This window comes from Amphiura filiformis, chromosome 12, assembly GCF_039555335.1.
Source record: "Amphiura filiformis chromosome 12, Afil_fr2py, whole genome shotgun sequence".
Lineage (NCBI taxonomy): Eukaryota > Metazoa > Echinodermata > Ophiuroidea > Amphilepidida > Amphiuridae > Amphiura > Amphiura filiformis.
Genome location: NC_092639.1, coordinates 33,653,805 through 33,678,094, shown reverse-complemented (window position 1 = coordinate 33,678,094; position 24,290 = coordinate 33,653,805). Strand labels below are relative to the sequence as shown.

The following is a 24,290-nucleotide window of genomic DNA, read 5'->3' as shown; positions in this document are numbered from 1 at the left end:
CTGAGGGCAGCAGTCTACAGATTGGGTATTTTTACCCCCTTTTTGTTCAAGATTTATGTGATAAAATTATTAAAATTACCGTGCGCCATTTTGTGCGCCACTTCGACTGACTCCATGCGCCCCAAGTGGCGCGCGCGCCGCCAGTTGAGAAGGCCTGATCTATATACATTGCCTGGAGGGGTCTGGATTTTGGATTGACAGGGGATGTGCGGCTGGAACTTTGAACACTTACCCTCGAAAAAAAGGTACTCAAAATCATACTTATTTTCCAGATTGTTTGAAATTGACCAAATTATTGAAAATTCTCTAAACCAGATTTCTTAAATTTACACCCTGAATCTAAACCTATTAGAGTCTCAAAATGCACACCGCACTTCCCCATACTCATCTTCCCACTAAGAAATCCCCATGCATCCCCTGTGTCTATGTCTGTGGGAAAAAAGTTCTGAGGAACAAAATGGTAACATGTGCTAGTAGACATAATTTATTGACTTGAATTTCATGTTTTAACCAATTGTGAGTGATTAACCCAAAAATGTGGACTTGTAGTTAATAGTTAGTTCTGTGAATTTGGCTATTCCAGTTGAAATCCATACACCCCCTGTTCAGCGCAATGCAAAAAGGAGGGGACACCGTTGGCTTCCCCCGTGTATTATCCGCCAGTGCCATTATCATGTGACTGAAGAAAAATGCTGCTGCCACCACAGAATTAGACACAGAGAACCGGGACTCGGCCGCCATCTTGATACATTATGAATATATGAATATATAATTACAGAAAAATGCTGCTCCCACCAACGATAGCTAGCGATATAGGCTACGTAAATCGCGTATTTATATAAAGACTTAATTTTTGTCACTGTCCTCACGTCGGTGAACTGAGTTGCAAGTCCATCGCACTTCGTGCTCTATATTATTCGGCCATGGAAATATGTAACCACTTTGATGGCGAATATGGAAGACATGTCCTTAATCTTCCACACAAGGAGTGTGAAATTAGGTCACCTGAATTTGAAATGAATACTTCCTGTGATATTAATGTTGTCTTTCATAGGGGGTGAATGATTTCAACTGGAATAGCCCTTTGCTGACATCTCATCTATAGACAAATATTATTATAGAATGTATTAGCTGTGCCTCTAGCAAATAATGTTCCTTAAAAGAAGCTCAAGTATGACTGACATTTTCCTTTCACCAGGTGCTACTTGAAAAATATACACAATTATATAAGTCTAGCCAATGTATCATTTGCAAATTGTACAAGTGCTTCATGGATATACAGGTGTGCTCATCATCAATTCCTTATACACAGACGCAATATACAAAATACACATGTTTTCATCTTGTGCAATGAACTTGTTGTCTGGAGTGTGTTTGGTTGTATTTGTGCTGATTATATCAATATAATGATATGAAGCTTCCTGTCTATTTAGTACTATATTAAAGTATAATTGCTGGCAAGGGTGTAATTGTGTCGATTGGATGATGAATGCGGTTGACAGTAAAGCTGGTTGAGCAAAGTAGAAATGGTCAAATAAATGAGAGGTGCCGGCAGCTGGCAGGTCTTGAGCAATTAAAAATTCATATTACTTTGTCCAAGCTTTTCAGACTTTACAACAAACGCATCCTTTCCTTTAGGGCAAGCAGAAGTCGGTACTATTATTGGCTTGGTTTCTTTAGGCATGTTGCCCATTGTAGACTGAGAATTATTTCACCTGTACATTTAGACCGGCAATTTGAAAAGTGCAGCATTTTGTTTCGGTGTGAAGGCCATGCTAGAGTCTGACATAACACTAACAGCAACAGCATCATGTCCAGACCAGCACCAGTTATGACTGACTGGTATTTGTGGATAGCTGCGATTTGAAATGTGTGTTGGCCGACAGTATGACATGTTGCTTCAACAAGACCACTTGCTCCTTCCAAACAACGAGCAGGTGTATTCAGAATTGATACAGGTGATTGTCATGTTTAAAGCAAAAAAGGAGGGAAGATAACCAATATTCTTTTTTTTTTTCTTGTGCTTGTTTATTGTCATTTCCACAGGTTGCAGGTAACACTTCAAAAGGCTGGGAGGGTTTCACAGCGATTTGGTCTGAAGAGCCGACAGCGCTAGACAAGGCAGAGGGCGCTCCTGGCACAGATGCACCACTCATGGGGGACACTTCGGGTAAACAAGAAAGGGACAGGTTACGGTAAGTACCTTGTATACCACCTGTGCTGAGTGATGCAGGTAGTATTAAGAACAGATCAAAGTTGTTATATAGGCCTACAGCTCTAGCCAGCTAGCAATAGGTGATTTACAATTGACCAATGAGAAGAGGTGTTTCTTCTTGAATTAGAAAGTACAAGCCAACTCATTGGTCAATAATCATTTGTTGCTGGTAATTGTGTTATAAACTCTTTATGACCTGAAAAGGTTTTATTTTTAAGTATGTTTTATTTGGCTCAAATTTCTGCATATTTTCTTTCAAAGAAACTGCAAAAAATGAGAATGGCTTCAAAGTTATTTTGTCAAATTTTCATTTGCCTTTGCTCTCTCCAATGTTTGTAAAAGAAGTATTTGAGTTCAGAATATTAAAACAAAGAGCAGGGAAAGAAAATAATCAGCATAAAAACCTCTGCTTTAATTCTTGATTTTGTCTGGCTTATTCTGCGAGGGTTTCACTCATATTTGTTTTCAATGCAATAAAGCTAGCAATATTGTTCCATGCCAAATCTTTTCTCCTGCCATTTACTTTTTGGCTTGTATTTCACAAATTAATTTGATTGGGCTAAATGTCCCATCCATGGAATGTGTGTAGGGGTGTGTATGATTGTGGGGGGTTGGGGTGTGTGTGTGTGTGTACCTGCACCTACCTATTACAAGGGCTTATGGTTGAGAAAGTAAGGAAGTACGCATGCTAAACATAAACATTTTGGAATCAAGTTGCTCAGTTAATAATACCTCCGGTGGAGGCATATAAAAATCATGACAGTTTTATTCAAACTTAAATAACAAAATAAACTAAAACTCAACATGAATGAAGAATTTGCTTTTACTTGAATATGTCAGCTATCACATACTTTTGAATTGACCGCTCCGTTTTTGAAATATAAGAACTTTACAAAACTTGAATTTTCCATCTGTTCTACGGAGTCAAATATCTATCAATGACAATAGACCCCTCATGCACTGATGATGCACTGTGATTGGCACTCCGAATACAGATCATCAATTGATATTTGAATCCATGGAAAGGTTTGAAAATGAGGAAGTTTCGTAAAATTCTTATATGTCAAGAACGGTGTGGTCAGTTGTCAAAATTAAAAAAGTATATGATAGCTGATTTTTCCCCAACCACGCTAGTTATTTAGTTATGTTTAGTTGTGGTGTTAAAATACCCAAACAATTAAGTTTCCGATGATACTGTTCTTTTAGGGACACCCTGTAGGGAAAAAATTGTTGCTATGGTGTAGGCTTTTAAAATGTCATGTTTCATTTGCATGTTGCCTTGATATTGGTTGTATAGTTTCATGAATGAGCATTGAATAACTTGCTTTAAAAAAGACTACTATGTAAATTTATTTATTTATTTTATTTATTCGTTATTTATTCAGGAAAATTCCATCAATACAAAAGTACTGGTCTCCCTGGAAGCCCTGATAACATACATAACATTCATATACAAATAACACTATATAAGAATATGAATAATTAATATACAAACATAGAAATATAGAACAGGTTCAAATTAACAAATTAATGAGGTCTTAAACACAAACAAAATTATAAGACATTCTTGAACTCATTCAAGCTTAGTGAATCCAAATTGGCACAGAGATTAAAAGGAAGTCTATTCCATGAAGTGGCAGCTCTATAATGAAATGTTCTCTGCCCAGAAGATAATTTCCACCTTGGAACAACCAATTTGTTATGAGATTGACTTGAGTGTTCTTAGAATGTGTAGAGGAGGTGAAAGTAAATTGAGATGACAAATAATGTGGAGCAACCTTCTTTAGACATTTAAAAACTAAAATAAGTAACTGATTCTCCCACCTACTATCAAGTTTAACCCATTCCAGGTCTTTCATCATTTTGTCCACTGGTGTTCTTATGTCTGCAGAAAGTAAAATACGGGCAAGTCTATTCTGTAGAATCTGAAGCTCATTTTTGTGACAAGCACTAAAAGTTGACCAAACAGAGCTGCAGTAGTCAAAGTGAGGAAAGACTAGGGCTTGGGCAAGTGTTTTAACTGATCTAAAAGGAAGATACTTTTTTACTCTACAAATAACACCAATACATTTTGATACATTTGAAGAAAGATAACTAACATGCTCATCCCAAGTAAGATGTGGATCAAATGTAACTCCTAAATACTTATACTTATCAACTCTTTCAATGCTCACACTTTCATAAATGAGGGATATGTTTTTATAATTAATTAAAGCTTGCCTTGTTCCAAACAACATCAACTTAGTTTTTTTAGTATTTAGAGTTAAATGATTAGACTGAAACCAGTCAGCAATTTTTTTTAAATTTGCATTAAGATTATTTTCCAGAACAGAACATTATTTTCCAAAACAAAACTGCATCTTGCTGCACTCTTAATTGCATTTTCTCAAGTGACATTATTGCTCGGAACCTTGTTGATCACTCACTCATGGCAAATGTAACATCCTTAAAACGAATGATATATATGGGTAACAACTTAAAATTGCAGTACAAAATGCATAGCTGATAAGAATAATTGGTTATAGAAATGGGTTAGAGAAACAAAACCTGGGGAGGAATTTATGTATTCAAACAAACATACCCAAATAATATCAGTTGAGTGCAGAGAATTTGGCATTTATAGCACAATCCACACTTACCTACGCATCCTGTACATTTGAGCATCCTTAAAAATGCTCACCTTAAAGGAAATATGGTCTTGATTTTGTATGTTCTGTTTTTATTATCTTACATTGAGGCCTACCGTAAAAACAATATATTTTGATATGAGAAAGGTTTTTAACACAAGTCAACACATACATAAATGACAGCCAGTGAAAAAATTTCACTGACCATCCAGGATTTGAACCTAGGACCTTCGGATCACCGGATCAATGCTCTACCAACTGAGCTAATAAGTCAGATGGAGAAGAGCACTGATGTTATTATCTATAGGCCTTCAGTTCAATACCCGTCCTCTATCATCTTCTCATCCAAGAAGCTTTAAGAAAGAGGTTTGGAAATATATTTTGAGTTGTTTTGCTCAGCAATTTTTATTTTGAGAAGCAAAAATGTGTGTAACAATCCCCCGTAGGATATTATATGGTGCACACCATCTAAACAAAACATATCTTAGGCATTTAATTTTTCCGGGGTAATGAGAAAACTATGAGCTTTTTTCTGATACCAAAATCTCAGTTTTGATGAAGAAAAATGGGAGATGAGGCTGTCGATCAGGTCACAGCCCTTTAAAGACCAGATTAAACAATCAGCAAAAATATTGGAAAATATATGGGGAAGTTGAAATGTGGGTGGGGAAGATGTGAATTACTCAGAAATTGGTTCGACCTGGTCCTTTGGGCAGATTTATTAAAATTAAAGCTCAAGTCTTGGCTCAGTAGTTCTTGAAATCAATCTTAGAGTCATTTAAAGGTCCTTGGCCCGATCGAAAGCCTCATCCCCCATTTTTATTTATCAAATTGAGATTTTTGTATCAGAAGAAAGCTCTTATTTTTCTCATTATAATTTAACCCCTGAGATATTTTTCGTTTAAATGGTGTGAGCAAAAACGTAATGACTTGTAGTAACCACACCGGAAATGTATGCACTGTCATATGGGGCATTGTTATACATGATTTTACTTCTCATATCAAAACCGCTGGAGCAATACAACTCAATATTTGGAAACATATTGTTTTAAAAGTAGGCCTCAATCTAAGATGGAAAACAGAACATGATGAATCAGACCATGCCTCTTTAAATTGTTGAAGCTGGTAATCTAGGCATGTACAACATCACCTTTAATACAGTTGTACATTAATAACAAGTTTATTTGTTTATAGAAGACTTTGGGAGGTGTGATATTAAAACATTGTATCAGATAAAACTGTGATCTATTCTATCTGACTGCTACATACAGAGACGGCAAGGGCAGGCTGGCATTGCTGCTGCTAATGGATATACACTATTGGGCTATTCCTGTTGAAATCCATACACCCCTGTGGAAGACATGACCTTAATGACGACACAGGGAGTGTGAATATCAAATGGGGTTACCTGAATGGTTGACTGCATTTGAAATCTACACCCCTTGAGTGGGAGATTAAGGCCATGTCTTCCATGGGGGTGTATGGGTTTCAACAGGAATAGCCCAGTAACTGACTTTATCAGCACTATCACAGTATTAAAATTGATTAAGATTGATGTTGTGTCTGAGGCAAAAATAAAAAAAGGAAACAAAATTAAGCAATAAAAAAAAACACTTTAGAAAGAAAAAAAATAAAAAGGTTTGGGCGTTATTTACTAGAATAAGAAGGGTATATCCCAAAAGGAAGTCATAAATAATAATAAAAATGAAATAACTGCTTCTAAAATTACCAACGCAAATATGGGTAAAAAAAACATCACTCAAGTGCCACTCAGGAAACACACACGCTTGTTTTGAGCACAGGATGGGAGGCCTGTCAAAGCTTGTAGGTCGGTTATTTTAAAGGCAATTTTGCCCAAGGTTAGATTCTTTACCAGGTCACTTTCACATGGTCTATCATTTAAGATAAAATGATGTAGGGATGTTAAGTGCCTTTTCAAAGGAATTGTTTTCTTGACAGGATGCAACTTGAAAAAATGGCATGTAGCTTAGTAGGAAAAAGAAAACTATTCTTAAGCTTTCCTGGCCAAAATGGTGACTTGCACTAACAAATATCATTGTTTATCTACGGTCAAATTTGAAATGAAAAGATTTTGACGATGGTCTTGTCTATTTTGGTACATCTTAAGTGGAAGTAAAAGAATATTTTTGTTCCTGGCATGAAAGCAACAAATCAAACGGACAAATAAAGAAAGAACAAACACTTTTCTGACCGTCTGATTAGCATTCGTGGCGTGCGTGCATGAATCGTAAAGGTGGATAACCTGCCTACATTGTATAACCTGCTTCTTCTCAGATGTTGAGTTTATGCAACTAGCTATGGAAAAGTGTCAATTTTAATCAAAATTTTAGCTAGCTTAAAGATGAAAATTAAGTTGAAAAAGGGGAAATGATATACATGTGTATATAGTTTTTGTGGTAGGTCTGACAAGTTTGTGAACAAAGTTTCAAACATTTTTGGCGATACTTGAGACTTGAAATCAATATCCAGGTGCAGAGCATTAATGTCATGTTTGGAGGTATCCCGTGTGTTGGCACGCATGATTCCTACTGCATTCTTGGTGCAGGTGGCTGGTTGCATCGAGACCTAATCACTCCAGTTGTATTCAAAGCATCTTCCCTGTGTTATCAGCCTACTTCGGATCTGTTGAAAATGATGTAAACATAGTTGGGGCACGGTTGTTTCTTAGTAGGTTTTTAGAAAAGTTATAAACTATTAATAGTATTATATAATACTAGGCGGTTACCCGTATTTGGCGGTTCTCGGCTGTCGCAATTACCTGGCTGATGGCATAGACCATTTAAATGGTCTATGCTGATGGTGACTGTACTCACCAAGTTTTATGCCCATAGGACAGTTTTTACTAATCTGACCTCAGATGACCACTTGTGACCTCGAAATGACCTTCCAAAATTTGGCTATAAATGTTGACTGTACCCATCACGTTTCATGCCCATACGACAGTTTTTAGTAATTTGACCTTGGATGACCCCAGATGACCCCAAAATGACCGTCCAAAAATTTGACTCTAAAAGTTGACTGTACCCACCAAGTTTAATGCCTATATGACATTTTTTACTAATTTGACCTCAGATGACCCCTGAGTGACCCCAGATGACCCCAAAATGACCGTCCAAAAATTTGACTCTAAAAGTTGACTACCCACCAAGTTTCATGCCCATACGACAGTTTTTACTAATTTGACCTCAGATGACCCCTGGATGACCTCGTGTGATCTTGGCCCACTAACCGAAACAAACTTGTTCTGTCTGAGGTCCAGATGCACCCACCCACCAAATTTGAGGAACGTATGACCCTAGTCTCCAAGAAAATAGGCGGAAAACAGTTTTTACTAATTTGACCTCAGATGACCCCTGGGTGACCTTGACCCACTAACCAATACAAACTTGTTCCGTCTTAGGTCAAGATGCACCTACCCACCAAGTTGCATGCCCATATGACAGTTTTTACTAATTTGACCCCTAGATGACCGCTGGTGACCTTGACCCACTAACCAATACAAACTTGTTCCATCCCGGGTCAAGACGTACACACTCGTCAAGTTTGAGGAACGTGCGACCCCCAGTCTCCGAGAAAAACAGTTTTTACTAATTTGACCCCTGGATGACCTTGGGTGACCTTGACCCACTAACCAATACAAACTTGTTCTGTATGGGGTCAAGCTGCACCCACCCACCAAGTTTGAGGAATGTGCGACCCCTAGTCTCCGAGAAAATAGGCGGACAGACAGACAGACAGACAGACAGACAGACAGAGGCACAGAGTCACAGACTACCAGTATTATTATATAGATACTTACTAGGCCTGGCATTTTCGGTAATTTTGTACCCGGGTACCCGGCGCATTTTTCGGGCGGGTAACCTGGTACACGAAATTGCAAAAAAAACAACAACAAATGTTAAAATTTTTTTTAATTTCGGGTACCCGGGGAGGGTATTTCCTACCCAGGTAATGTAATCTCAGGTGGGTACCCGCTAGCCCGCCCGAAAATGCCAGCGTTAATACTTACTTAAATAACACCTAAAACAGAAAGTGCCCTGTTGTTTTCCCAACATACAAACAAAGAAAGGATCAATTTTGCTATAAAGAAGCTGAAAATTTATGTCGCTCAAATAAATAAGTTAAAGGTCTTTTAAGACCTTTAAAATTAAAATTAAGATTAAAATTAAAATTGATTTAGATACAATCAAAACATGATGACAGTTCTTGTATTTTAAGTTGTTTTCGGTACACTTTACTGCTGATCTAATTTTTATGTAATTTCTAGCAAAGTTCTGCTATCACATTTATTATCAAATGCAAAGTTATGCCCAATGTGTCTGTTGTATAAGTCCGCATCACAGCTGAGCCGAATTTTTTGGACCTTTACTTTAAAAAAATCACCAATTACCAAAAGCTGGAGGCTGCAAGGTCTGCAGGAACAACTTCTATAGAATTATTTGCCTGACAGGCAGTATAGGACATGTGACGTACGAGGCTGACAGCCCATTCAAAATAGACAGTTAGCAGTTACAAATTGAAAAACAACATACTTACAGTGGGGTACTTTGTCGCACCTCAACGGTTTTAGAATAACATAATTTTGCTTTGACACCACATAACACATTTTAAATTGATTATGTGTTAATCCAATGACGATGTCATTCACTAGGTAGCTCAACACACTTGCCCCTATCACTGTTCAAAATGGTGATATCGCATACAACCACCGCCCCCGTTGCATGATGCAGCATCAAAACATTCAGTTGCGTGATACTTTGATAATATTAATACAGCATATGCCAGGCTCTACTTTGGCCTAGATTTAAGGGAATGAAAGAAAGAGATTGAGTGAGCGGAGAGAGAAAGCGATTGAGTGAGTGGAGAGAGAGGGGACTTTGAGCCATTTTTGCATCACTTGGCTGTAAGGCCTTATTATAGATCAAAAGATTTCTTGCACATTTCGTGAATTGACATGATTTCATTTCTATGGATGTGACATTACCTGCATATCATGAAATATGCATCTTCCTTCCAAAACAAAATTGATTTAATGGCAGTGAGAGAGTTCAACGAATGACATTCTATGCTTTGAATAATGTTAGAATATTGAATTATGTTTGCTGAAAGGGCAAAAACAAATTGTTGAACTTCTTAGAGAGCAGAATTTGTTTACACATGTACTATTCATGAAAACCTTCCCTTCATTTCTGTTAAAATGTGTTCCATGTTGAACTCTTCATGACATTTAACAATTCCCTGTCCATACACATACATATATGCATGCTTTTCCAATCCAGCCTCATCTTGCTGCTTAATCTTTCTTGCTCTGACTTTCTGCTTGCATTTGCATTTTCAGTATTTTTGCATGCTTAAATAACCCACACGTTTATATATTAAGTATAATGTAACAAAGCATTTTATCATTTGAAATCTAATTAGTTGCATCTTGTATACTTTTGTTAAGTATTTGGGCAATTAAAATCTATATACTCTCTATGGAAGACCTTAATCTTCTACACAGAAGATTAAGGTCCACCTCTCCATGTGGAAGATTAAAGTTGTGTCTTCCATAGGAGGTGTAGAGATTTCGACTGGAAACATCCATTGTACTTATAACAGTGACAGAGTAACAAATCGTCGGTCGCAACACATAGTGGCGTAGAGTGAATTTCAAGATTTTCCGTTTCACATAATGGCGTATAGGTTTAGAGCTAGCTATTATCCTATAATAGTTATTCCTTGTTAACTATTAAAGACACATTTTAATAGTTTGAACCTTTTAAGGTTTTAAGTTTAAAAATTTCAATTACAAATGGAATCGGGCCAATGAAAGATAACAGTGGAGGAGTATTGACTCCGTTACTAGTACCATATTCTGCAAAAACGTTTTGATCGGAAACATATTTTGGCCTTCACGTACGCCATTATGTGTTGCGACCGACGAAATGTGGCAGAGTGACAAATGTTATATTAGCTCATATACATTTGCAAATTTGCATCACTTAAAGTCACCTATCTTGCATATAGTTTTGGCTAGTCTCAGGAAAGCATTTTTTGAAATCAAGCCTGTTTCAATTTGTTTACAATCTAATGCTTCTATATTTTAGTTAATGCGTAAATTGTGCTGACCTCACGTGGGAAGGTTGGCAAGTTAATTATACTGTTTTAGTTGAAGCTCGCTATTCACTTAAAGTAAACAACAAAGTGTGAAATAATCTGGGTTGGTAAAGAACCTCTATAAAGATGCAAGTCAATGACACAGAATGTCAGCTGGAGTTAGTTATGATTCCTGATGAAAATTTCACACTCTTATTAGCTGTGTCAGTTACAAGTTTGATCAGCAAGTAGGATATAATCTCTCCCTGCTCTAGATAAGTCATTTTAAGAGCTGAGCTTTTGGTACTCTAGTGAGTGCCATCTTCAGAGCCATATTTAAATCATATTGAAGAATTGGCATGTGTCAATGAAAATCCTCATTCTTTCTTACCAATCAATTGTGAGCATGTGGCACAGGTTGGTTGGAGGTTTTGGGGAACCAGTCCAGTAATTTTTTCGTTTGTTTTGGGGAACCAATTTACTATACTTGATTTTGGCTAGCATTATAATTATATCGTCCTTCAAGAATGGTCATGTGCAATATGGCTTGCAACAGCAGGCTTGGTTATAGAGGAGTGTGTTATAAATTGGGTAAACACCTGAAAATGGTAGTATCGTTTTGCTGGAATAAGTGAATGGGATATTTAAGCAACTAAGAATACTGTATGTGTGCAACAAGTTACGTGACAAAAAGCAACTAACTCTAAAACTGAATTGACACTATTGATCCAATGAGAGTGCTTTCTTTTCAGTGGGAAAAAGCATTTTACTTCATTTGTCAGCTTAAAGTAAATTGTTTAATTCTTCTGTGGTCCGGGTATGCATTGGTTATACAGCGATCGCATAGAAGAGGCAAGGTCTCCTTCCCTTCTAGGCGAGGTCTCTTTCTCATCTTTGCGCTGATGACCAATATGTCTATAGTCCGATGATCATCCAGTCAGCATGATTCTTGATCACTTCTGCATTCATGCTCAGTGCACAGCACACAGTATGGAAGAATTAAACAATTCACTTTAGTGTAAATTTATCTTTAACACATGGAAAGTTAATAGCTGTTGTTCCTTTATTCAACCTAGATTAGAATCAATCTAATTTGGACTGATTTCACAAAGACATGCATGCAACACATCACTGATGGCCCAATTGTAAACCTTAGCAACTGGCCCAATCTGGGCAAAAAGGGCAAGTTGATCAAGATGGTTGAGAGCCCTGACCAATGAATAGCCATAAGTGCCCAAACCTATATCATAGGTCCTGGAAACCAACACAAAGCAATATATATATTATATGTTGAACCCTTGTGATGTATTGTAAGCTTTTTGGAATCAAGTCCTAGAGCCAGTGTTACAAAGTCTTACTCTCAATTCTGCATCTGACCGGGGGCACTGTAGTGGTGAAGGGGGGTATCAGACACGTCCGTGGACTCTCAAAAGCACCCTAAACAAGTATTTCTGAGACTGAAATTTTCACCCCTAAACAAGTATAAGTAGCACGATTTGCTACCCTAAACAAGTAGTTGTCTTTCCCCCAACCCTAAACAAGTAATTCATGTAATTATTACCCTTAAACAAGAAACACACAGAAACAAGTGCTTTTAACCCTAAATAAGAAGTTGCTGCCTTCAGGAGCTTTTTTTCGATGATCTATGGTGTGTTGTAGTAAAAAATATGCCGGCGGCTCTGCATAGCCAGAGTCTGGTTCAAGAAACATGTTAAAGCTTACCTCACAGGTCATGCAGTAATTGCAGTATGTCCAATATTTTCAAGATTTTTGTGGCAATAATTTGCCCTTTTTGTACAGGTCCAACCCTTTGGATTGAAATATTAGAATTTATTTTTTGGGATTGGGATGCACCCAATTCTCCACATTTCCAAGAGAATTTTGAACTGCAAGTCCAACGCAAATGACGACCATGGCGATTGCAAACCACACATTATGAAGTTGGAAAATAAACACGGCCAGTCTCGCTTGGTCTATTTCCTAATTTCGTCTCCATTGAAAACATCATAGAGCATTAATTATCATGCTGGATTTAGTGATAAATCCAACCAATATCCTGAAACTCATTGATTTTAAAGGAAAGCCAGCAAATAGTTCCAAATTATTCAATCGGCGTGTTTGTAAATATACCCTGGTAAAATTTCACACATGTCAAAAGTTCGTTCACACAGCTTGTTTATAAAGTTGGGCTGGAAGCTATCAAGACTATCATGAATATTGATGAGTTTAAAGAGGTTCAGCCAATCGGAAAGCCTCTTATATTTTTCTTCATATTGACTTTTGTTGCAAGCTCATTAATGTAAATGCTCATTAATGTAAATGCAGAAAATAATTGGTGAAAGGACACAGTTAAGAAAAAGGCATAACGTATGCTGATTGGTTGTATGCACTGGCCAGGTTGTGACCTTGTCCGGGGACCTCGTGTTTAGTATGCTAGCTGGGCCAGTAGGGATCTATCATCGTGGACAGCTGAAGGATGGCTTTTGGAGTGTAGCATTGAAGTAGGGAGAAGACCGCAGACTTTTCTTTCACTTTTCAAGAATGAAGGAGAAAGCACAAAATCCCAAACTTGGCAAAACTACCCTAAGTATGTAAGAGCTCCAAAAACATACCCTTTTACATGAATTTGATACCCTATTCACGTTACGCACGTAACGTGCCCCAGTCTGAAAAAATACCCTTTTTACGTGAATTTACGGACGCGCCTGATACCCCCCTTCACCACTACAGTGGCCCCCGGGATCTGACTAAGGGACCAAACCAAAAGATCAGTGAAGTCCTATAAACATATAGCTCTTTTTTACAGCCAACCACCCCCCTCCCCATCTGTAATGAAATTGGAAGTTGACACAGTATCATCAATATTTTAAGAGCATAGGAGAAATGTAATCAACACTTTAAACCTCCCATCCCTAACAAACAAAGACTTGATTTGATTATTTTAGTTTGTACCCTTAGTAGGGTTTACATGCGATAATCAGATGTAAGATTGAGATAAGTGTTTGTGAGACAGACCTCATGGTTAGCTAATCAAGGTGATATAAAGCTAATTAATACGGTACACAAGATTATTAACCTAGTTTCAATGCGAAATAAGCAAGATATGCCACTTTTTTCCTTGTTTTCTGAACACCTACTAATCTCATCAATTCAGCCTCAGTTAAGCCTCAGCCTCAGAGTGTCTCCATCAGTATATATTTCATTTTATTGAGTGTTACACAACCACGTCTAGTAGCTCATTGTTCTTACTTAGCTAGTCCAACACAAAAGATTAGATTTCTCTTTTCCACATATGTATGTGATATCATATAATTCCAAATAAGTTGGACCACTATTTGGTAACACAAATTAACTGAATCTCATGATTCTTAGTTTGCTCTCATTTTTTCGTTCCTGTAAAAAAGGGAAGAATCAATTCTCTTGTATCAGCCAGAATACCTTTTTTGGGAACTCATGGAAAGAAAAATCATATCTTGCTGTATTTTATAGCATCATTAACATTTCACTTGGGGTAGTGTGGAGATGTATGAAAAAAATAGTTTGACCTTTTGACTTTTATAGTCAATTAGAATTATAGGTTAATAAATGCAAATCACTTGTTGGGAGTGAAATTATACAAAATAATGCACACGTTCGGGGGTACGGGGGAGCGCATTTAGATGCATCAACATCTCAGTACAAGTGCATTATTTTATACAATTTAAATTTCACAAGATTTCACACCAAATTCTGTTTTGTAAAGAAATGTGATTGTCTTGTTAAATGGTTTTACACCTGTACTACACCATCCATCCATGTGATTCCTGAAATAAAGCTTTAAAATTAACCATTTAAATCTGAATTCCAGGAACCATACAATCCAGGGAAATCAATCAAAACATTAAGTTTCTTGAGTTTTTTCCTCGACACATTTGAAATCAAAGCACAAAAATTGTCACAATTTTGTAGAAAAGTTGCAAAAAATGCTTAATTAGTAGCTAGAACCATTGAACATGTCTTCACATATCTCCACATCACCTTTTAAGGCCATATAAAATAAATTTGTTGGTTCTCGTTCCCTCCCACATCATTTTCTGGAGTCGGTCCATATAAGTGTATAACTTTTGATTTTAAAGTACCAGCAATTCATTATTGAAGCAACATGAATTACTTTAAAGAAGTTTTTGTAATATTCTCCCCCTCAGAACCTTCAAATAATAAGTACTACCTCATTGTTTCCCAAAATTGTGTCGTAAAAGGATTACAACTGAGGGGAAAAACACCTCCCATTCTCCTCAATTCATTCAAATCCTCTGGACGAGAACCAGCTAATTTCTTTTATCTGGCCTAATCAATTAGCTCATGCATAATTCATTAACATGGTGGCTTACACTTACACATCTCTTCATCTTTTCCTTCCCCACACCATATCCATTTGTCCTTGCGCCTTCCTTCTTCCCCATCCCGCTTGCTTGGCCCATCACACTGGGCCCCAAACACATTTCAAAACCCCTGCTGTATATACCCATCACCTGCTGTTGTCGCTGTTGCTGTCACTTTCCCCCATCATCCAGTCTTATGGACCCAGATAAAAGTGACACTCCTCTTCTTCATGATGTCCCTACCCCTCCCAGGAGTCCAGACGACAATTGGGGATGGGGAGACGACGATACGTGGGTCAGCGCACCATTGACACAGAAGACTGACAATGACGCCAAGATTGCCAACGATGGATGGGATACGTGGGGCAATGATGATGCGGAACAGGGTGATTTACTACTGGATTTTGATGATAATCCGTAAGTAGAATGGCTTCTCCTGTTGAAATCCATACACCCCCTATGGAAGATAAGACCTTAATCTCCCAAACAGGGGGTGAAACCCAACCCCATTTGAAGTTTACACTCCCTGTGTGGAAGATTAAGGTCATGTCTACCACAGGGGTATATGGAGTTATTTAGATACAGGGTATACCTTATTCAACTCCCTAATAGGTTAGACAATCATGGATCGATTTAGTGTAGCATACATGCAGCCTTTGCACCAATGTGGACTTGTATTACACCTTCAATTAACAAAAACCAAATAATTGTGCTTATCATGAGTTGAACAGGGTATCTTGTGCCTCTTTGAAGTCCAGGGACTGTATAAACGGTTGTTTCTGCATGTGCGTTATTTTCACAAAGTTTGTGTGAGTAGCCATGGAAATATGAATATATCAACATGAAAAAGATATCATGGAATATATCTGTGACATGAACTTCAGATAAAAATAAATTTGTGCAATTTGTCAAAACATGAAAATCATCTGTATATGAAAATAACTTATGCATACAGAAATCTCTGTTTAATGCAAGGATAAAATGTGAATAAACACCATTTTATGAAGCCAAAATTATAAAGAACTGATGTTCCAAGATCTGGACTTGCAATACCCTTCCAATTGTTTCAGAAATGGCAAGGCAATTCAACTGTACTATTTTTCAAGAAACTTATATATTACAGTTATCCGAAATACTTTTGATGACTTTATTGTATCTCCTCACACAGTTTTACTTTAAAGGAAAATAATGAGGCACTGACGAACTAGTTTGATATAGGAAACCTTCATACCTCTGTGTCTAGATTCTTTGAATGTTTCCTTCAAGCAATATCACCATGGTAACGCATCAACTCAAAATGAGGTCATCTTTGCCCTGCAGTAAATGCCACACATACTTCTACCAGAAGCTACAAATAAATGTGTACAGTTCAAATTGCAATAATAAATAGCTAGCATATCTGCTGAAATACTTGGAAAAAGAAATAAACAAGCCAAGTTTAGGTCATGCTGGAAAAGAGCATTCATCTCTCTTTTTTGGTTTTTCAGCTAGACTATGTTCTGGAATGTGTTATTTGTTCACTGTTTTTTGCACCAACAATTACATTGGTTTGTTATGGGTAGTGGTATCTGTAACTGGAGCCAAGCAATCATGAAGAAATGTGTTACTTTAGTGTGCTAATGACACTGCTAGGGTTTGAACCCATGACATGAAGTTGACAATGTGCCTTCATAAAAACAGCTAAATCAGATGAGTGTGCCAGTGTACCATAACAAATACATTTCATGCAGATGGCTTGGTCGTTCTTATTTATATCTGCAGAATGAGCATGATCCACACTGATCCAATAATGACCTTATGTAAGATTACTAAATTTTTTATATCGGAAACTTTCAATTGTTTTGAAAGAACTTTGAAATATGTGCACCATACAAAGCTGGTATGAAGGTGCAATGGTCTTTTTCTACCCTCGTTGCATTTAAATTTGAATCTGCGACTTTCAAGGTACTAGGGGAAGTTTATCATGTGTCTTCAAACTGTGAATACCATTGCACCATCTCACCTTGTGTTTGCATCTGATTGTGATGAAGATTTCAGCCATACTAACATGTTTTGTTTTTTCATATCCTTTTTATCTCACTTCTACAGTAAACCTTCCAAAACAAAGTCCACAAAGAGCAAAACAAAAACCAACGTGAACACCAAGCCAATCAAATCGCTGGAAGACGACTGGAACGAAGATGGGGGATGGGACGACGCGGCGTGGGAAGCGGTAGAACAAGAAGTAAAAAACCCAAAGAAAGGCGATTGACACTAAGTTGAACTCACAAATGGTGCTTATTCAATTGAACTGAATTGTATCTAGACATTCAATTTTTGTGTGAAATGTCACCCAGATTCAAGGAATGGGATGTTATACTTGGAATTCAACAGATGCTAGAGTGTCCTAAAAAGGCGATGTCGGCATGATATCATGAGCTGAGCGTCTTGCATCCAGTGATGCAATTCAAGTACCTGAAAAACATTCCACAGAACTTTATCCCATTTGACTTTTAAGAGGAAGCCCCATCAGAGCAGAGCTTCTGGGGTGAACAGAACCTGCCTGGTTATCAAATTAATTATTTTAGGTTTTCACCCTGCAGTGAATCTGGAAACAATATTTTAGGGTTAAAATAACAAACTGCTGAATTTCTTTGTCAACATGGATAAGACATGCATGTGCAGCAGCCAAATGTTGAACCATACTCCACATTTGTGTGCTAGCTGATGGTGCAATGATAGGCCAACAGAGAATGACAATAAGATTTTATCAGAAAGCATTTGGTTTTTAGGATCAAATTCATCCTTTTCTATGCTCAATTAACTTTTTGGCGCAGTTAAGCCAATTCTATTTGGCATATGGTACAGAATATCTCTGAGTGTCCGTTTCAAGCTAAAATATTAATGTGCTATTTCAGTTGAAATCCATACACCCCTATGGAAGACATGACTTAATCACCACACAGGGAATATAAATTTTAAATTGAGTCACCTGTTCAGGTAACCCCATTTGAAATTAATATTCCCTGTGGGGAGATTACGGTTATGTCTTCATAGGGGGTGTATGGATTTTAGACAGTGCATATTCTGAGGTTACTGTTCCGAACCCAGGCTACTTTTTGTACATTACAATACATATAGCCCGTCGTAAGCCCCTCTATAACAATACACATATTGTACGGAATAAAGCGTTAGTATCAACACGTTCGTCAATTGCCTCAGATTGAGCATGTTATGATGGATTTCAACTGCAATAGCCCAATGCCGAAAAACTGACAACTTTACTGAACCAACTGTTGAATTTCATATCAAGTATGATTTCATTTATTGAATCTGGATTTACAACTGACACTAGATGAGATCAAGTGGTGCCATCATCATTGATTGTACATCAACCATTTCCTCTCCTGGATGTTGTACATTCTTTGGCAGTCAAACCCCACCATATTGAGCCATGCTTTATGAGCTTGGCAAAATGATACAGACTGTTTTACTGAAACTTGGACTGTATGGCCAGTATTTAAAGATTGAGTGAATCAAGGAGAGTGCTGAATCACTCTCAGTAGCGGTATTTAAGGTGAGCTAATAAGCAATCAATAATTGCTCTTCTCAAAAGAAAGGGTACTATTTTTCGTTCTGAGAACAAATATTGTTGGTGGCTTCAAGCAATGCTGAGACTCTTCTGAGAAAGAGAGAACAATTTCAGCCTGAGATATGATTTTGTTGTTCTGTCCATAAACAGTTACTGTATTTGAACAGCAGCTGTTTTTCAGGAGAGTGAGAGTGATTGCTCTGCTACTACAGTCTGTCCACGTAGAAGTACAAACCAAATCTGTGGCATCAGGGGTTGATGCTTTGCGTCACACACACTGTACTGGGTGTTAAAAAACAGTTACTGTATTTGAACAGCTGTTTTTCAGGAGAGTGATGAGAGTGATTGCTCTGCTACTACAGTCTGTCCACATAGAAGTACAAACCAAATCTGTGGCGTCGGGTCGATGCTTTGCGTCACACACACTGTACTGTGTGTTAAAAAACATGAAGTGTAAAGAGCATTGAGCGCTCGGCAAGTTCAAATCACGCAGCAGTGGGCGCGCCAAAAAACTTACACAGGCATTGCACTGATATAATTATTCTCATACCTCCAGTTTCTGAGATCTATTTACTTTGTACTTCTATGTGGACAGACTGTACGCTCCATGTGTGAGAGTGATTTCAGCAGCTGAATGAATATGAAACATTTAGTCTTTACTAATCAGCGCCTCCAGCTTGACCTCTACTTACAAAATTAAGGAGAGTATTTTAATCTCTCAACGTCATCTCAAAAGATGAGCACTGCACAAACAATTTTTTTCTCTCAAAGGAGTGAGTCCTATTTCAATCCAACACACATGTATTTTGGTGAGCTTTCTGCAAGCAATTTTATTGCTCTTCTAAAAAGACTTGATGACGAACTCAATCAATTGATGAACTTTACTGCGGTAATGGAGGCATTATGTGATGTTGGAGGAAGGCAAGTTTGCCTGGAATTATACCAAGAATTTGAGCTGTTTTATAACTCAAAATGATAGACGAAGCCCTGCAGTGCAATACAAACACTGAGAGTACATTACATCAGGAGGTGATGTCAGATGTAGTATTTGTAGAGAATTTCAAAGCAGCAAGATGACAAGTTTCTGTATTATTGCTTGTTATCAAAGACAATTTCAACATCTGATCTTCCTGTAAAAGTGGAATTGAAGTACAGTATTGAATATTCATGCTACATTTATTGCTTTTCAATAGTTATTCAAAATTTAAAACAAACTTTTTTTAAAAAGTTCAATAAAATAGGTTTATGCGAAGTCACTGTCAATATTCATTGAGTAAATACATTATGAAATCATGCTTTCATTTGTGTTTCGTTTAAAAATTCAAATAAAACTTTTTCGCATACTTTCAAATAATTTCCTTCCACCTCAATGTTATCTCAACTTGTTATCAGAATCATAATTATTATTTAGTGTAGCCTGAATTGTAATTGTAGCACTTTTATAACATAAACATGGCGCAACTTAGAATTCAGTAGAAGCCACTAAATTGGTGATCATTAGCCTACTAATGAGCTGGTGTGTCTATTGTTAATGAATACATACAAAGTATTACAGAGAAAAGTACTATGAGTATTGAAATGTGGAAATGAAGCTGTTGACAGTTTTCCTGTTAAAAGAAGTTATAAAATTTATAATTATGTGGCAGTAAAGGCTGAATGATGAAATATAATAAGTAATAGCTAATACTAGTAGTGGATATTTGAACAAAATAGGCTCTTGCTCTCCGAGCAGTGTTATATGCGACCTGTTAGTCCCTTCAATGCACACAAAGTGAAGTAAATAAAGGAGTCTGTTTGTTCCAGTGCTAGTCAGGAAAATGTTTGTTATTTGCATACAATGTTTGAAGCTTCACTGGCCACAGTCCAAAAATCCTATGTATGCTGCGTAAGAGTCAAAATTTATAGGGAAGAAGTCAAAACCAGTTTCATGTATTTGTGTGCACGTAATTTTGATTTAAAATCTATTCCTGTTGTTTGAGAAAGATCAATTAGAGTTTTTGCCTCAGTGTAAAGTATGGCCTTGGAACCCAGGATGATATGAAGTTCACCAGCTTTTTGGCTGATGCAACTTCAAATTTTGGATTTTAAGATACTGGAGGTCAGTGATGCTTCAAAGTGCAGGGCATCAGTGTACATAACAACCTCCTGGCATGATTCTCCATGTTGCAATATTCTTAGGTTCCAATTTTACCAATGCAAGGAATCAATTATGGTGTTTCTACTGGGAAAACCTGGATTTTGTTGTACCGTACCAGAACTCTTGCTACCAGTATCCAGGCTTTTCCATTGAGAAAACTTAATGTTATCCTGTATATTTAGCAGTTTGCAACCCAATAGAAATTGGGGAGATGGTTTATCAGTCAGAAATAGTGGTATCACTAGGGGCAGTTTCTACTGAGCAAGACTCATGTCTGTCCTGGTAATTGTTCTCAGTAGAAACACACTAAATGTTGAAAACATTTTAAACCCAATTGTGGCAGGATTACAGAGGTTGGACAGTACCGTGAATGTGGAAATTTTTGTGTTGCATTTAGTTTTGTGCTTTGCACATTCCAAGCCGCTACTGCGAAAATAACAATGGGATATTACAGTCAAAATCCATACACCCCCATGGAAGACATGACCTTAATCTTCCACACAGGGAGTGTGAATTTCAAATGGGGTTGCTTGAATGGGTGACTCCATTTGAATTCTACATTCCATGTGTGGGAGATTAAGGTCATGTCATCCATATAGGGTGTATGGAATTCAGCTGGAATAGACCAATTTGCGATTATATTCCTGTGTATAGGTCAGTGTAAGGAAGCTTTGAATCTTGAACTTAAAAACAAACGAAACAGTTCAAAGGGCGAAAAATTAATTCTCACGTTTCACAATAGAGTGCGCCTCCAGCGGTCGCTAGGTCGAGGCCAAAATACGCAGTGCATCATGGGAAAAGGTCGACATCCATATAGCCAGCGTAATACGAACACAATACAGAAACATGCATCATTGTGTGTTTAAATGTCATTATATAATGCTATTACATGCGAATGCACACTCACACTAAAACAACAATTATAGTAGATCCATTTTCTATCTATTGATTACAAGTAATCCTTTGTGGAGCTGTTTTCAACATATTTATTATCACACTCGGCGTGAAAATTCAACAGCAGCTAGAACAGCGATGTCGACTCTGGAGTAATTACCGCTGGCGGCGCATCGTATTGTGAAACGCGAGAATTGCATGAACATTTCCACTTTTGCAGTATTGGAGACTTGTACACAAATGCACTGTTTTTTTGGTTGTGTATGTACACGTATTGGGCTATTTTCATTTAAAAGCCACACTCCCCTGTGGAATATTTCAGTGTCATTTCAATTCCAGTTGCACCGTATGGTCAATCTAGCCAGAAATATCTGCAGCTTTATGTGCAATTACAGCTGAAAATTGTTGAAATTTTGTCAAATCCAGTTGAATTTTGACCAAAAATAGTAGACAATTTTGTTTAGAAATACAAAATTTTCCACTTTTTATGGATGAAAATGGTTGGATCTGGAATAAGTTAAACCATTGAATTTGGTTGGAATTCCAAAATCTTTTGCAGTAGGGGTGTGGTTTTCAATTGGAACAGCCAATTTCCTGAGCAGATAAATGCAAAACAGTTTTCTTGTTTACTTTAAAACTTAAGTTAGTCTTATAAACTCCCAAATAGAGGAAACATTGTGTATTCATAATAATTTGTAAAGGAATACTTCTCTATTGGCTTCCATAAAGTAACAAACATCCTTTAATATTTTTCTGAAAATGTAATCTTTTGAATATACTTCAGAAATGTGGATAGCTTTTTTTATATTGTCCATAACTTTGACCAAGCATTTGTACATGTCCACTCATCTAGCAACATATTTCCACAGAATATGCAGTTGTACTTGCAGTCCAACTATTTTGAAAAACTAGCTAGAACTACTTCTTAGGTCTGTTCAGAATGTAGCTAGTAAGTAGGATATATGTATATCCCTATTCCATACCAAAACTTGATATTATAAACAATAATTTGTTACATAAGTTCTGCAAATCTTAGTACCCCTGAAGTCCAAACACCAAACTAACCACTCTTGCACGGATCCGCCATTTTACTACCAAAACAAGGTTCACCATAACAAAGGTATGCACAAAAAATACATTTCTGCTTTTCTAGCTACAGGCTTTTACAAAGCATATGCTGTAATTAAAACATGCATATGAAAGGCCTACACACATACAAGATGCAGTTTGCAGTTTGCAGGTAGAACCTCATTATGGGATGACTGTGCAAAGGGTGTATAGGAGTATTTGGATTGTTCACTGCCTGAAGTGGGTAAGTGCAATAACTGCCATGTGTAGCTGCCATGTGTATGAGTACGAGTACAATATAGTGTGTTTAAATTGCCAAATGTTCACAGGGCAGCTATTGCACTTACCCACGCCTGGCACTGAGCAGTCGATTTGTAATAGTTGTTTCATGCTAACAGTATAATTTGTTCAGCTTATAATTGACGAAAAAATGGGACTCGTAAAATTGTGTGTTGGTACAGAATTGCATGCATATTTGGGCGCAGCACTTGACTACAGTCAGTCTACTCTGAAGTACAAAGTACCGACGCGGACGCACACATTGTGCCGACTTTGAAGGCACGCTTACCTGCAGCAAAGGCGCAGCACTGCGCACTATTTATGCGCTGTATATGCTCGAGTTGGCACTTTGTATTTCAGAGTAGACAAACTGTAGTTGTGTAATTCGTGACTGGTGCACACTTGTGTGAATTTATGCAAGCGTAAGTTTGGACTTAATTGACTTGCACAATAACGCCAATTTATAAGCTGAACAAACTAGAACAATGGTTGGGACAAATCAGTGGCGATTAACACTGGGTAGCAATTATGCAAACACTGCTAGTAGTGAGCTATTCCATTTAAAATCCACACTAAAGAGTATCAATTTCAGATGGAATGTGCACAATAGGCAGCCCCATCTAAGAAGGATTCAACCTGAATCTTCCACAGAGAGAGGGTGAGTTTCAAATGGAGTTGGTTAATGTGATAATACTGCCTCTGTGGAAGATATTTCCAAAATCTTCCACACGGGTAGTGTGGATTTTCATTATTGTCAATCAAGTTGATTCAAGTCTAACTGCTTGTAATGCTAATGCTTGCATGTCAGTGACTGATAATTGCCTCAGTAATTGATATTTTGGATCAGTCTGATGCTTAATTTCCTCATGCGTGATCCAATGTATGCAAAAATGTTACAAAATGCTTCCACTGTTAGCAACTGCTTTAGTGTGATATGGGCATAAAACGTGACTGCACAGTGTCAGATGTGGGCAAGTGCAATAGCTGCCCTGTGAATATTTGGCAATTTACACACAAGGTATAGTGTACTCGTCTCACA

The 24,290-nt window shown here is 37.4% G+C and overlaps 1 protein-coding gene across 3 annotated transcripts in view; it reads left to right on the top strand.

Annotated features, from left to right (window-relative positions):
• LOC140166104 (ADP-ribosylation factor GTPase-activating protein 1-like) overlaps window positions 1-18,226 on the top strand; it is a 77,870-nt gene extending 59,644 nt beyond the window's left edge. For 2 of the 3 annotated variants that reach the window (XM_072189488.1, XM_072189487.1), the window contains 3 exons: window positions 2,047-2,195; window positions 15,495-15,719; window positions 17,391-18,226. In XM_072189488.1, the coding sequence (XP_072045589.1) occupies window positions 2,047-2,195; window positions 15,495-15,719; window positions 17,391-17,553 (537 nt within the window). In that variant the 3' untranslated portion in view covers window positions 17,554-18,226. The remainder of the gene's footprint in view (window positions 1-2,046; window positions 2,196-15,494; window positions 15,720-17,390) is intronic. The other variant, XM_072189489.1, reaches the window with a different exon arrangement.
• The last annotated feature ends 6,064 nt before the right edge of the window (window positions 18,227-24,290 follow it).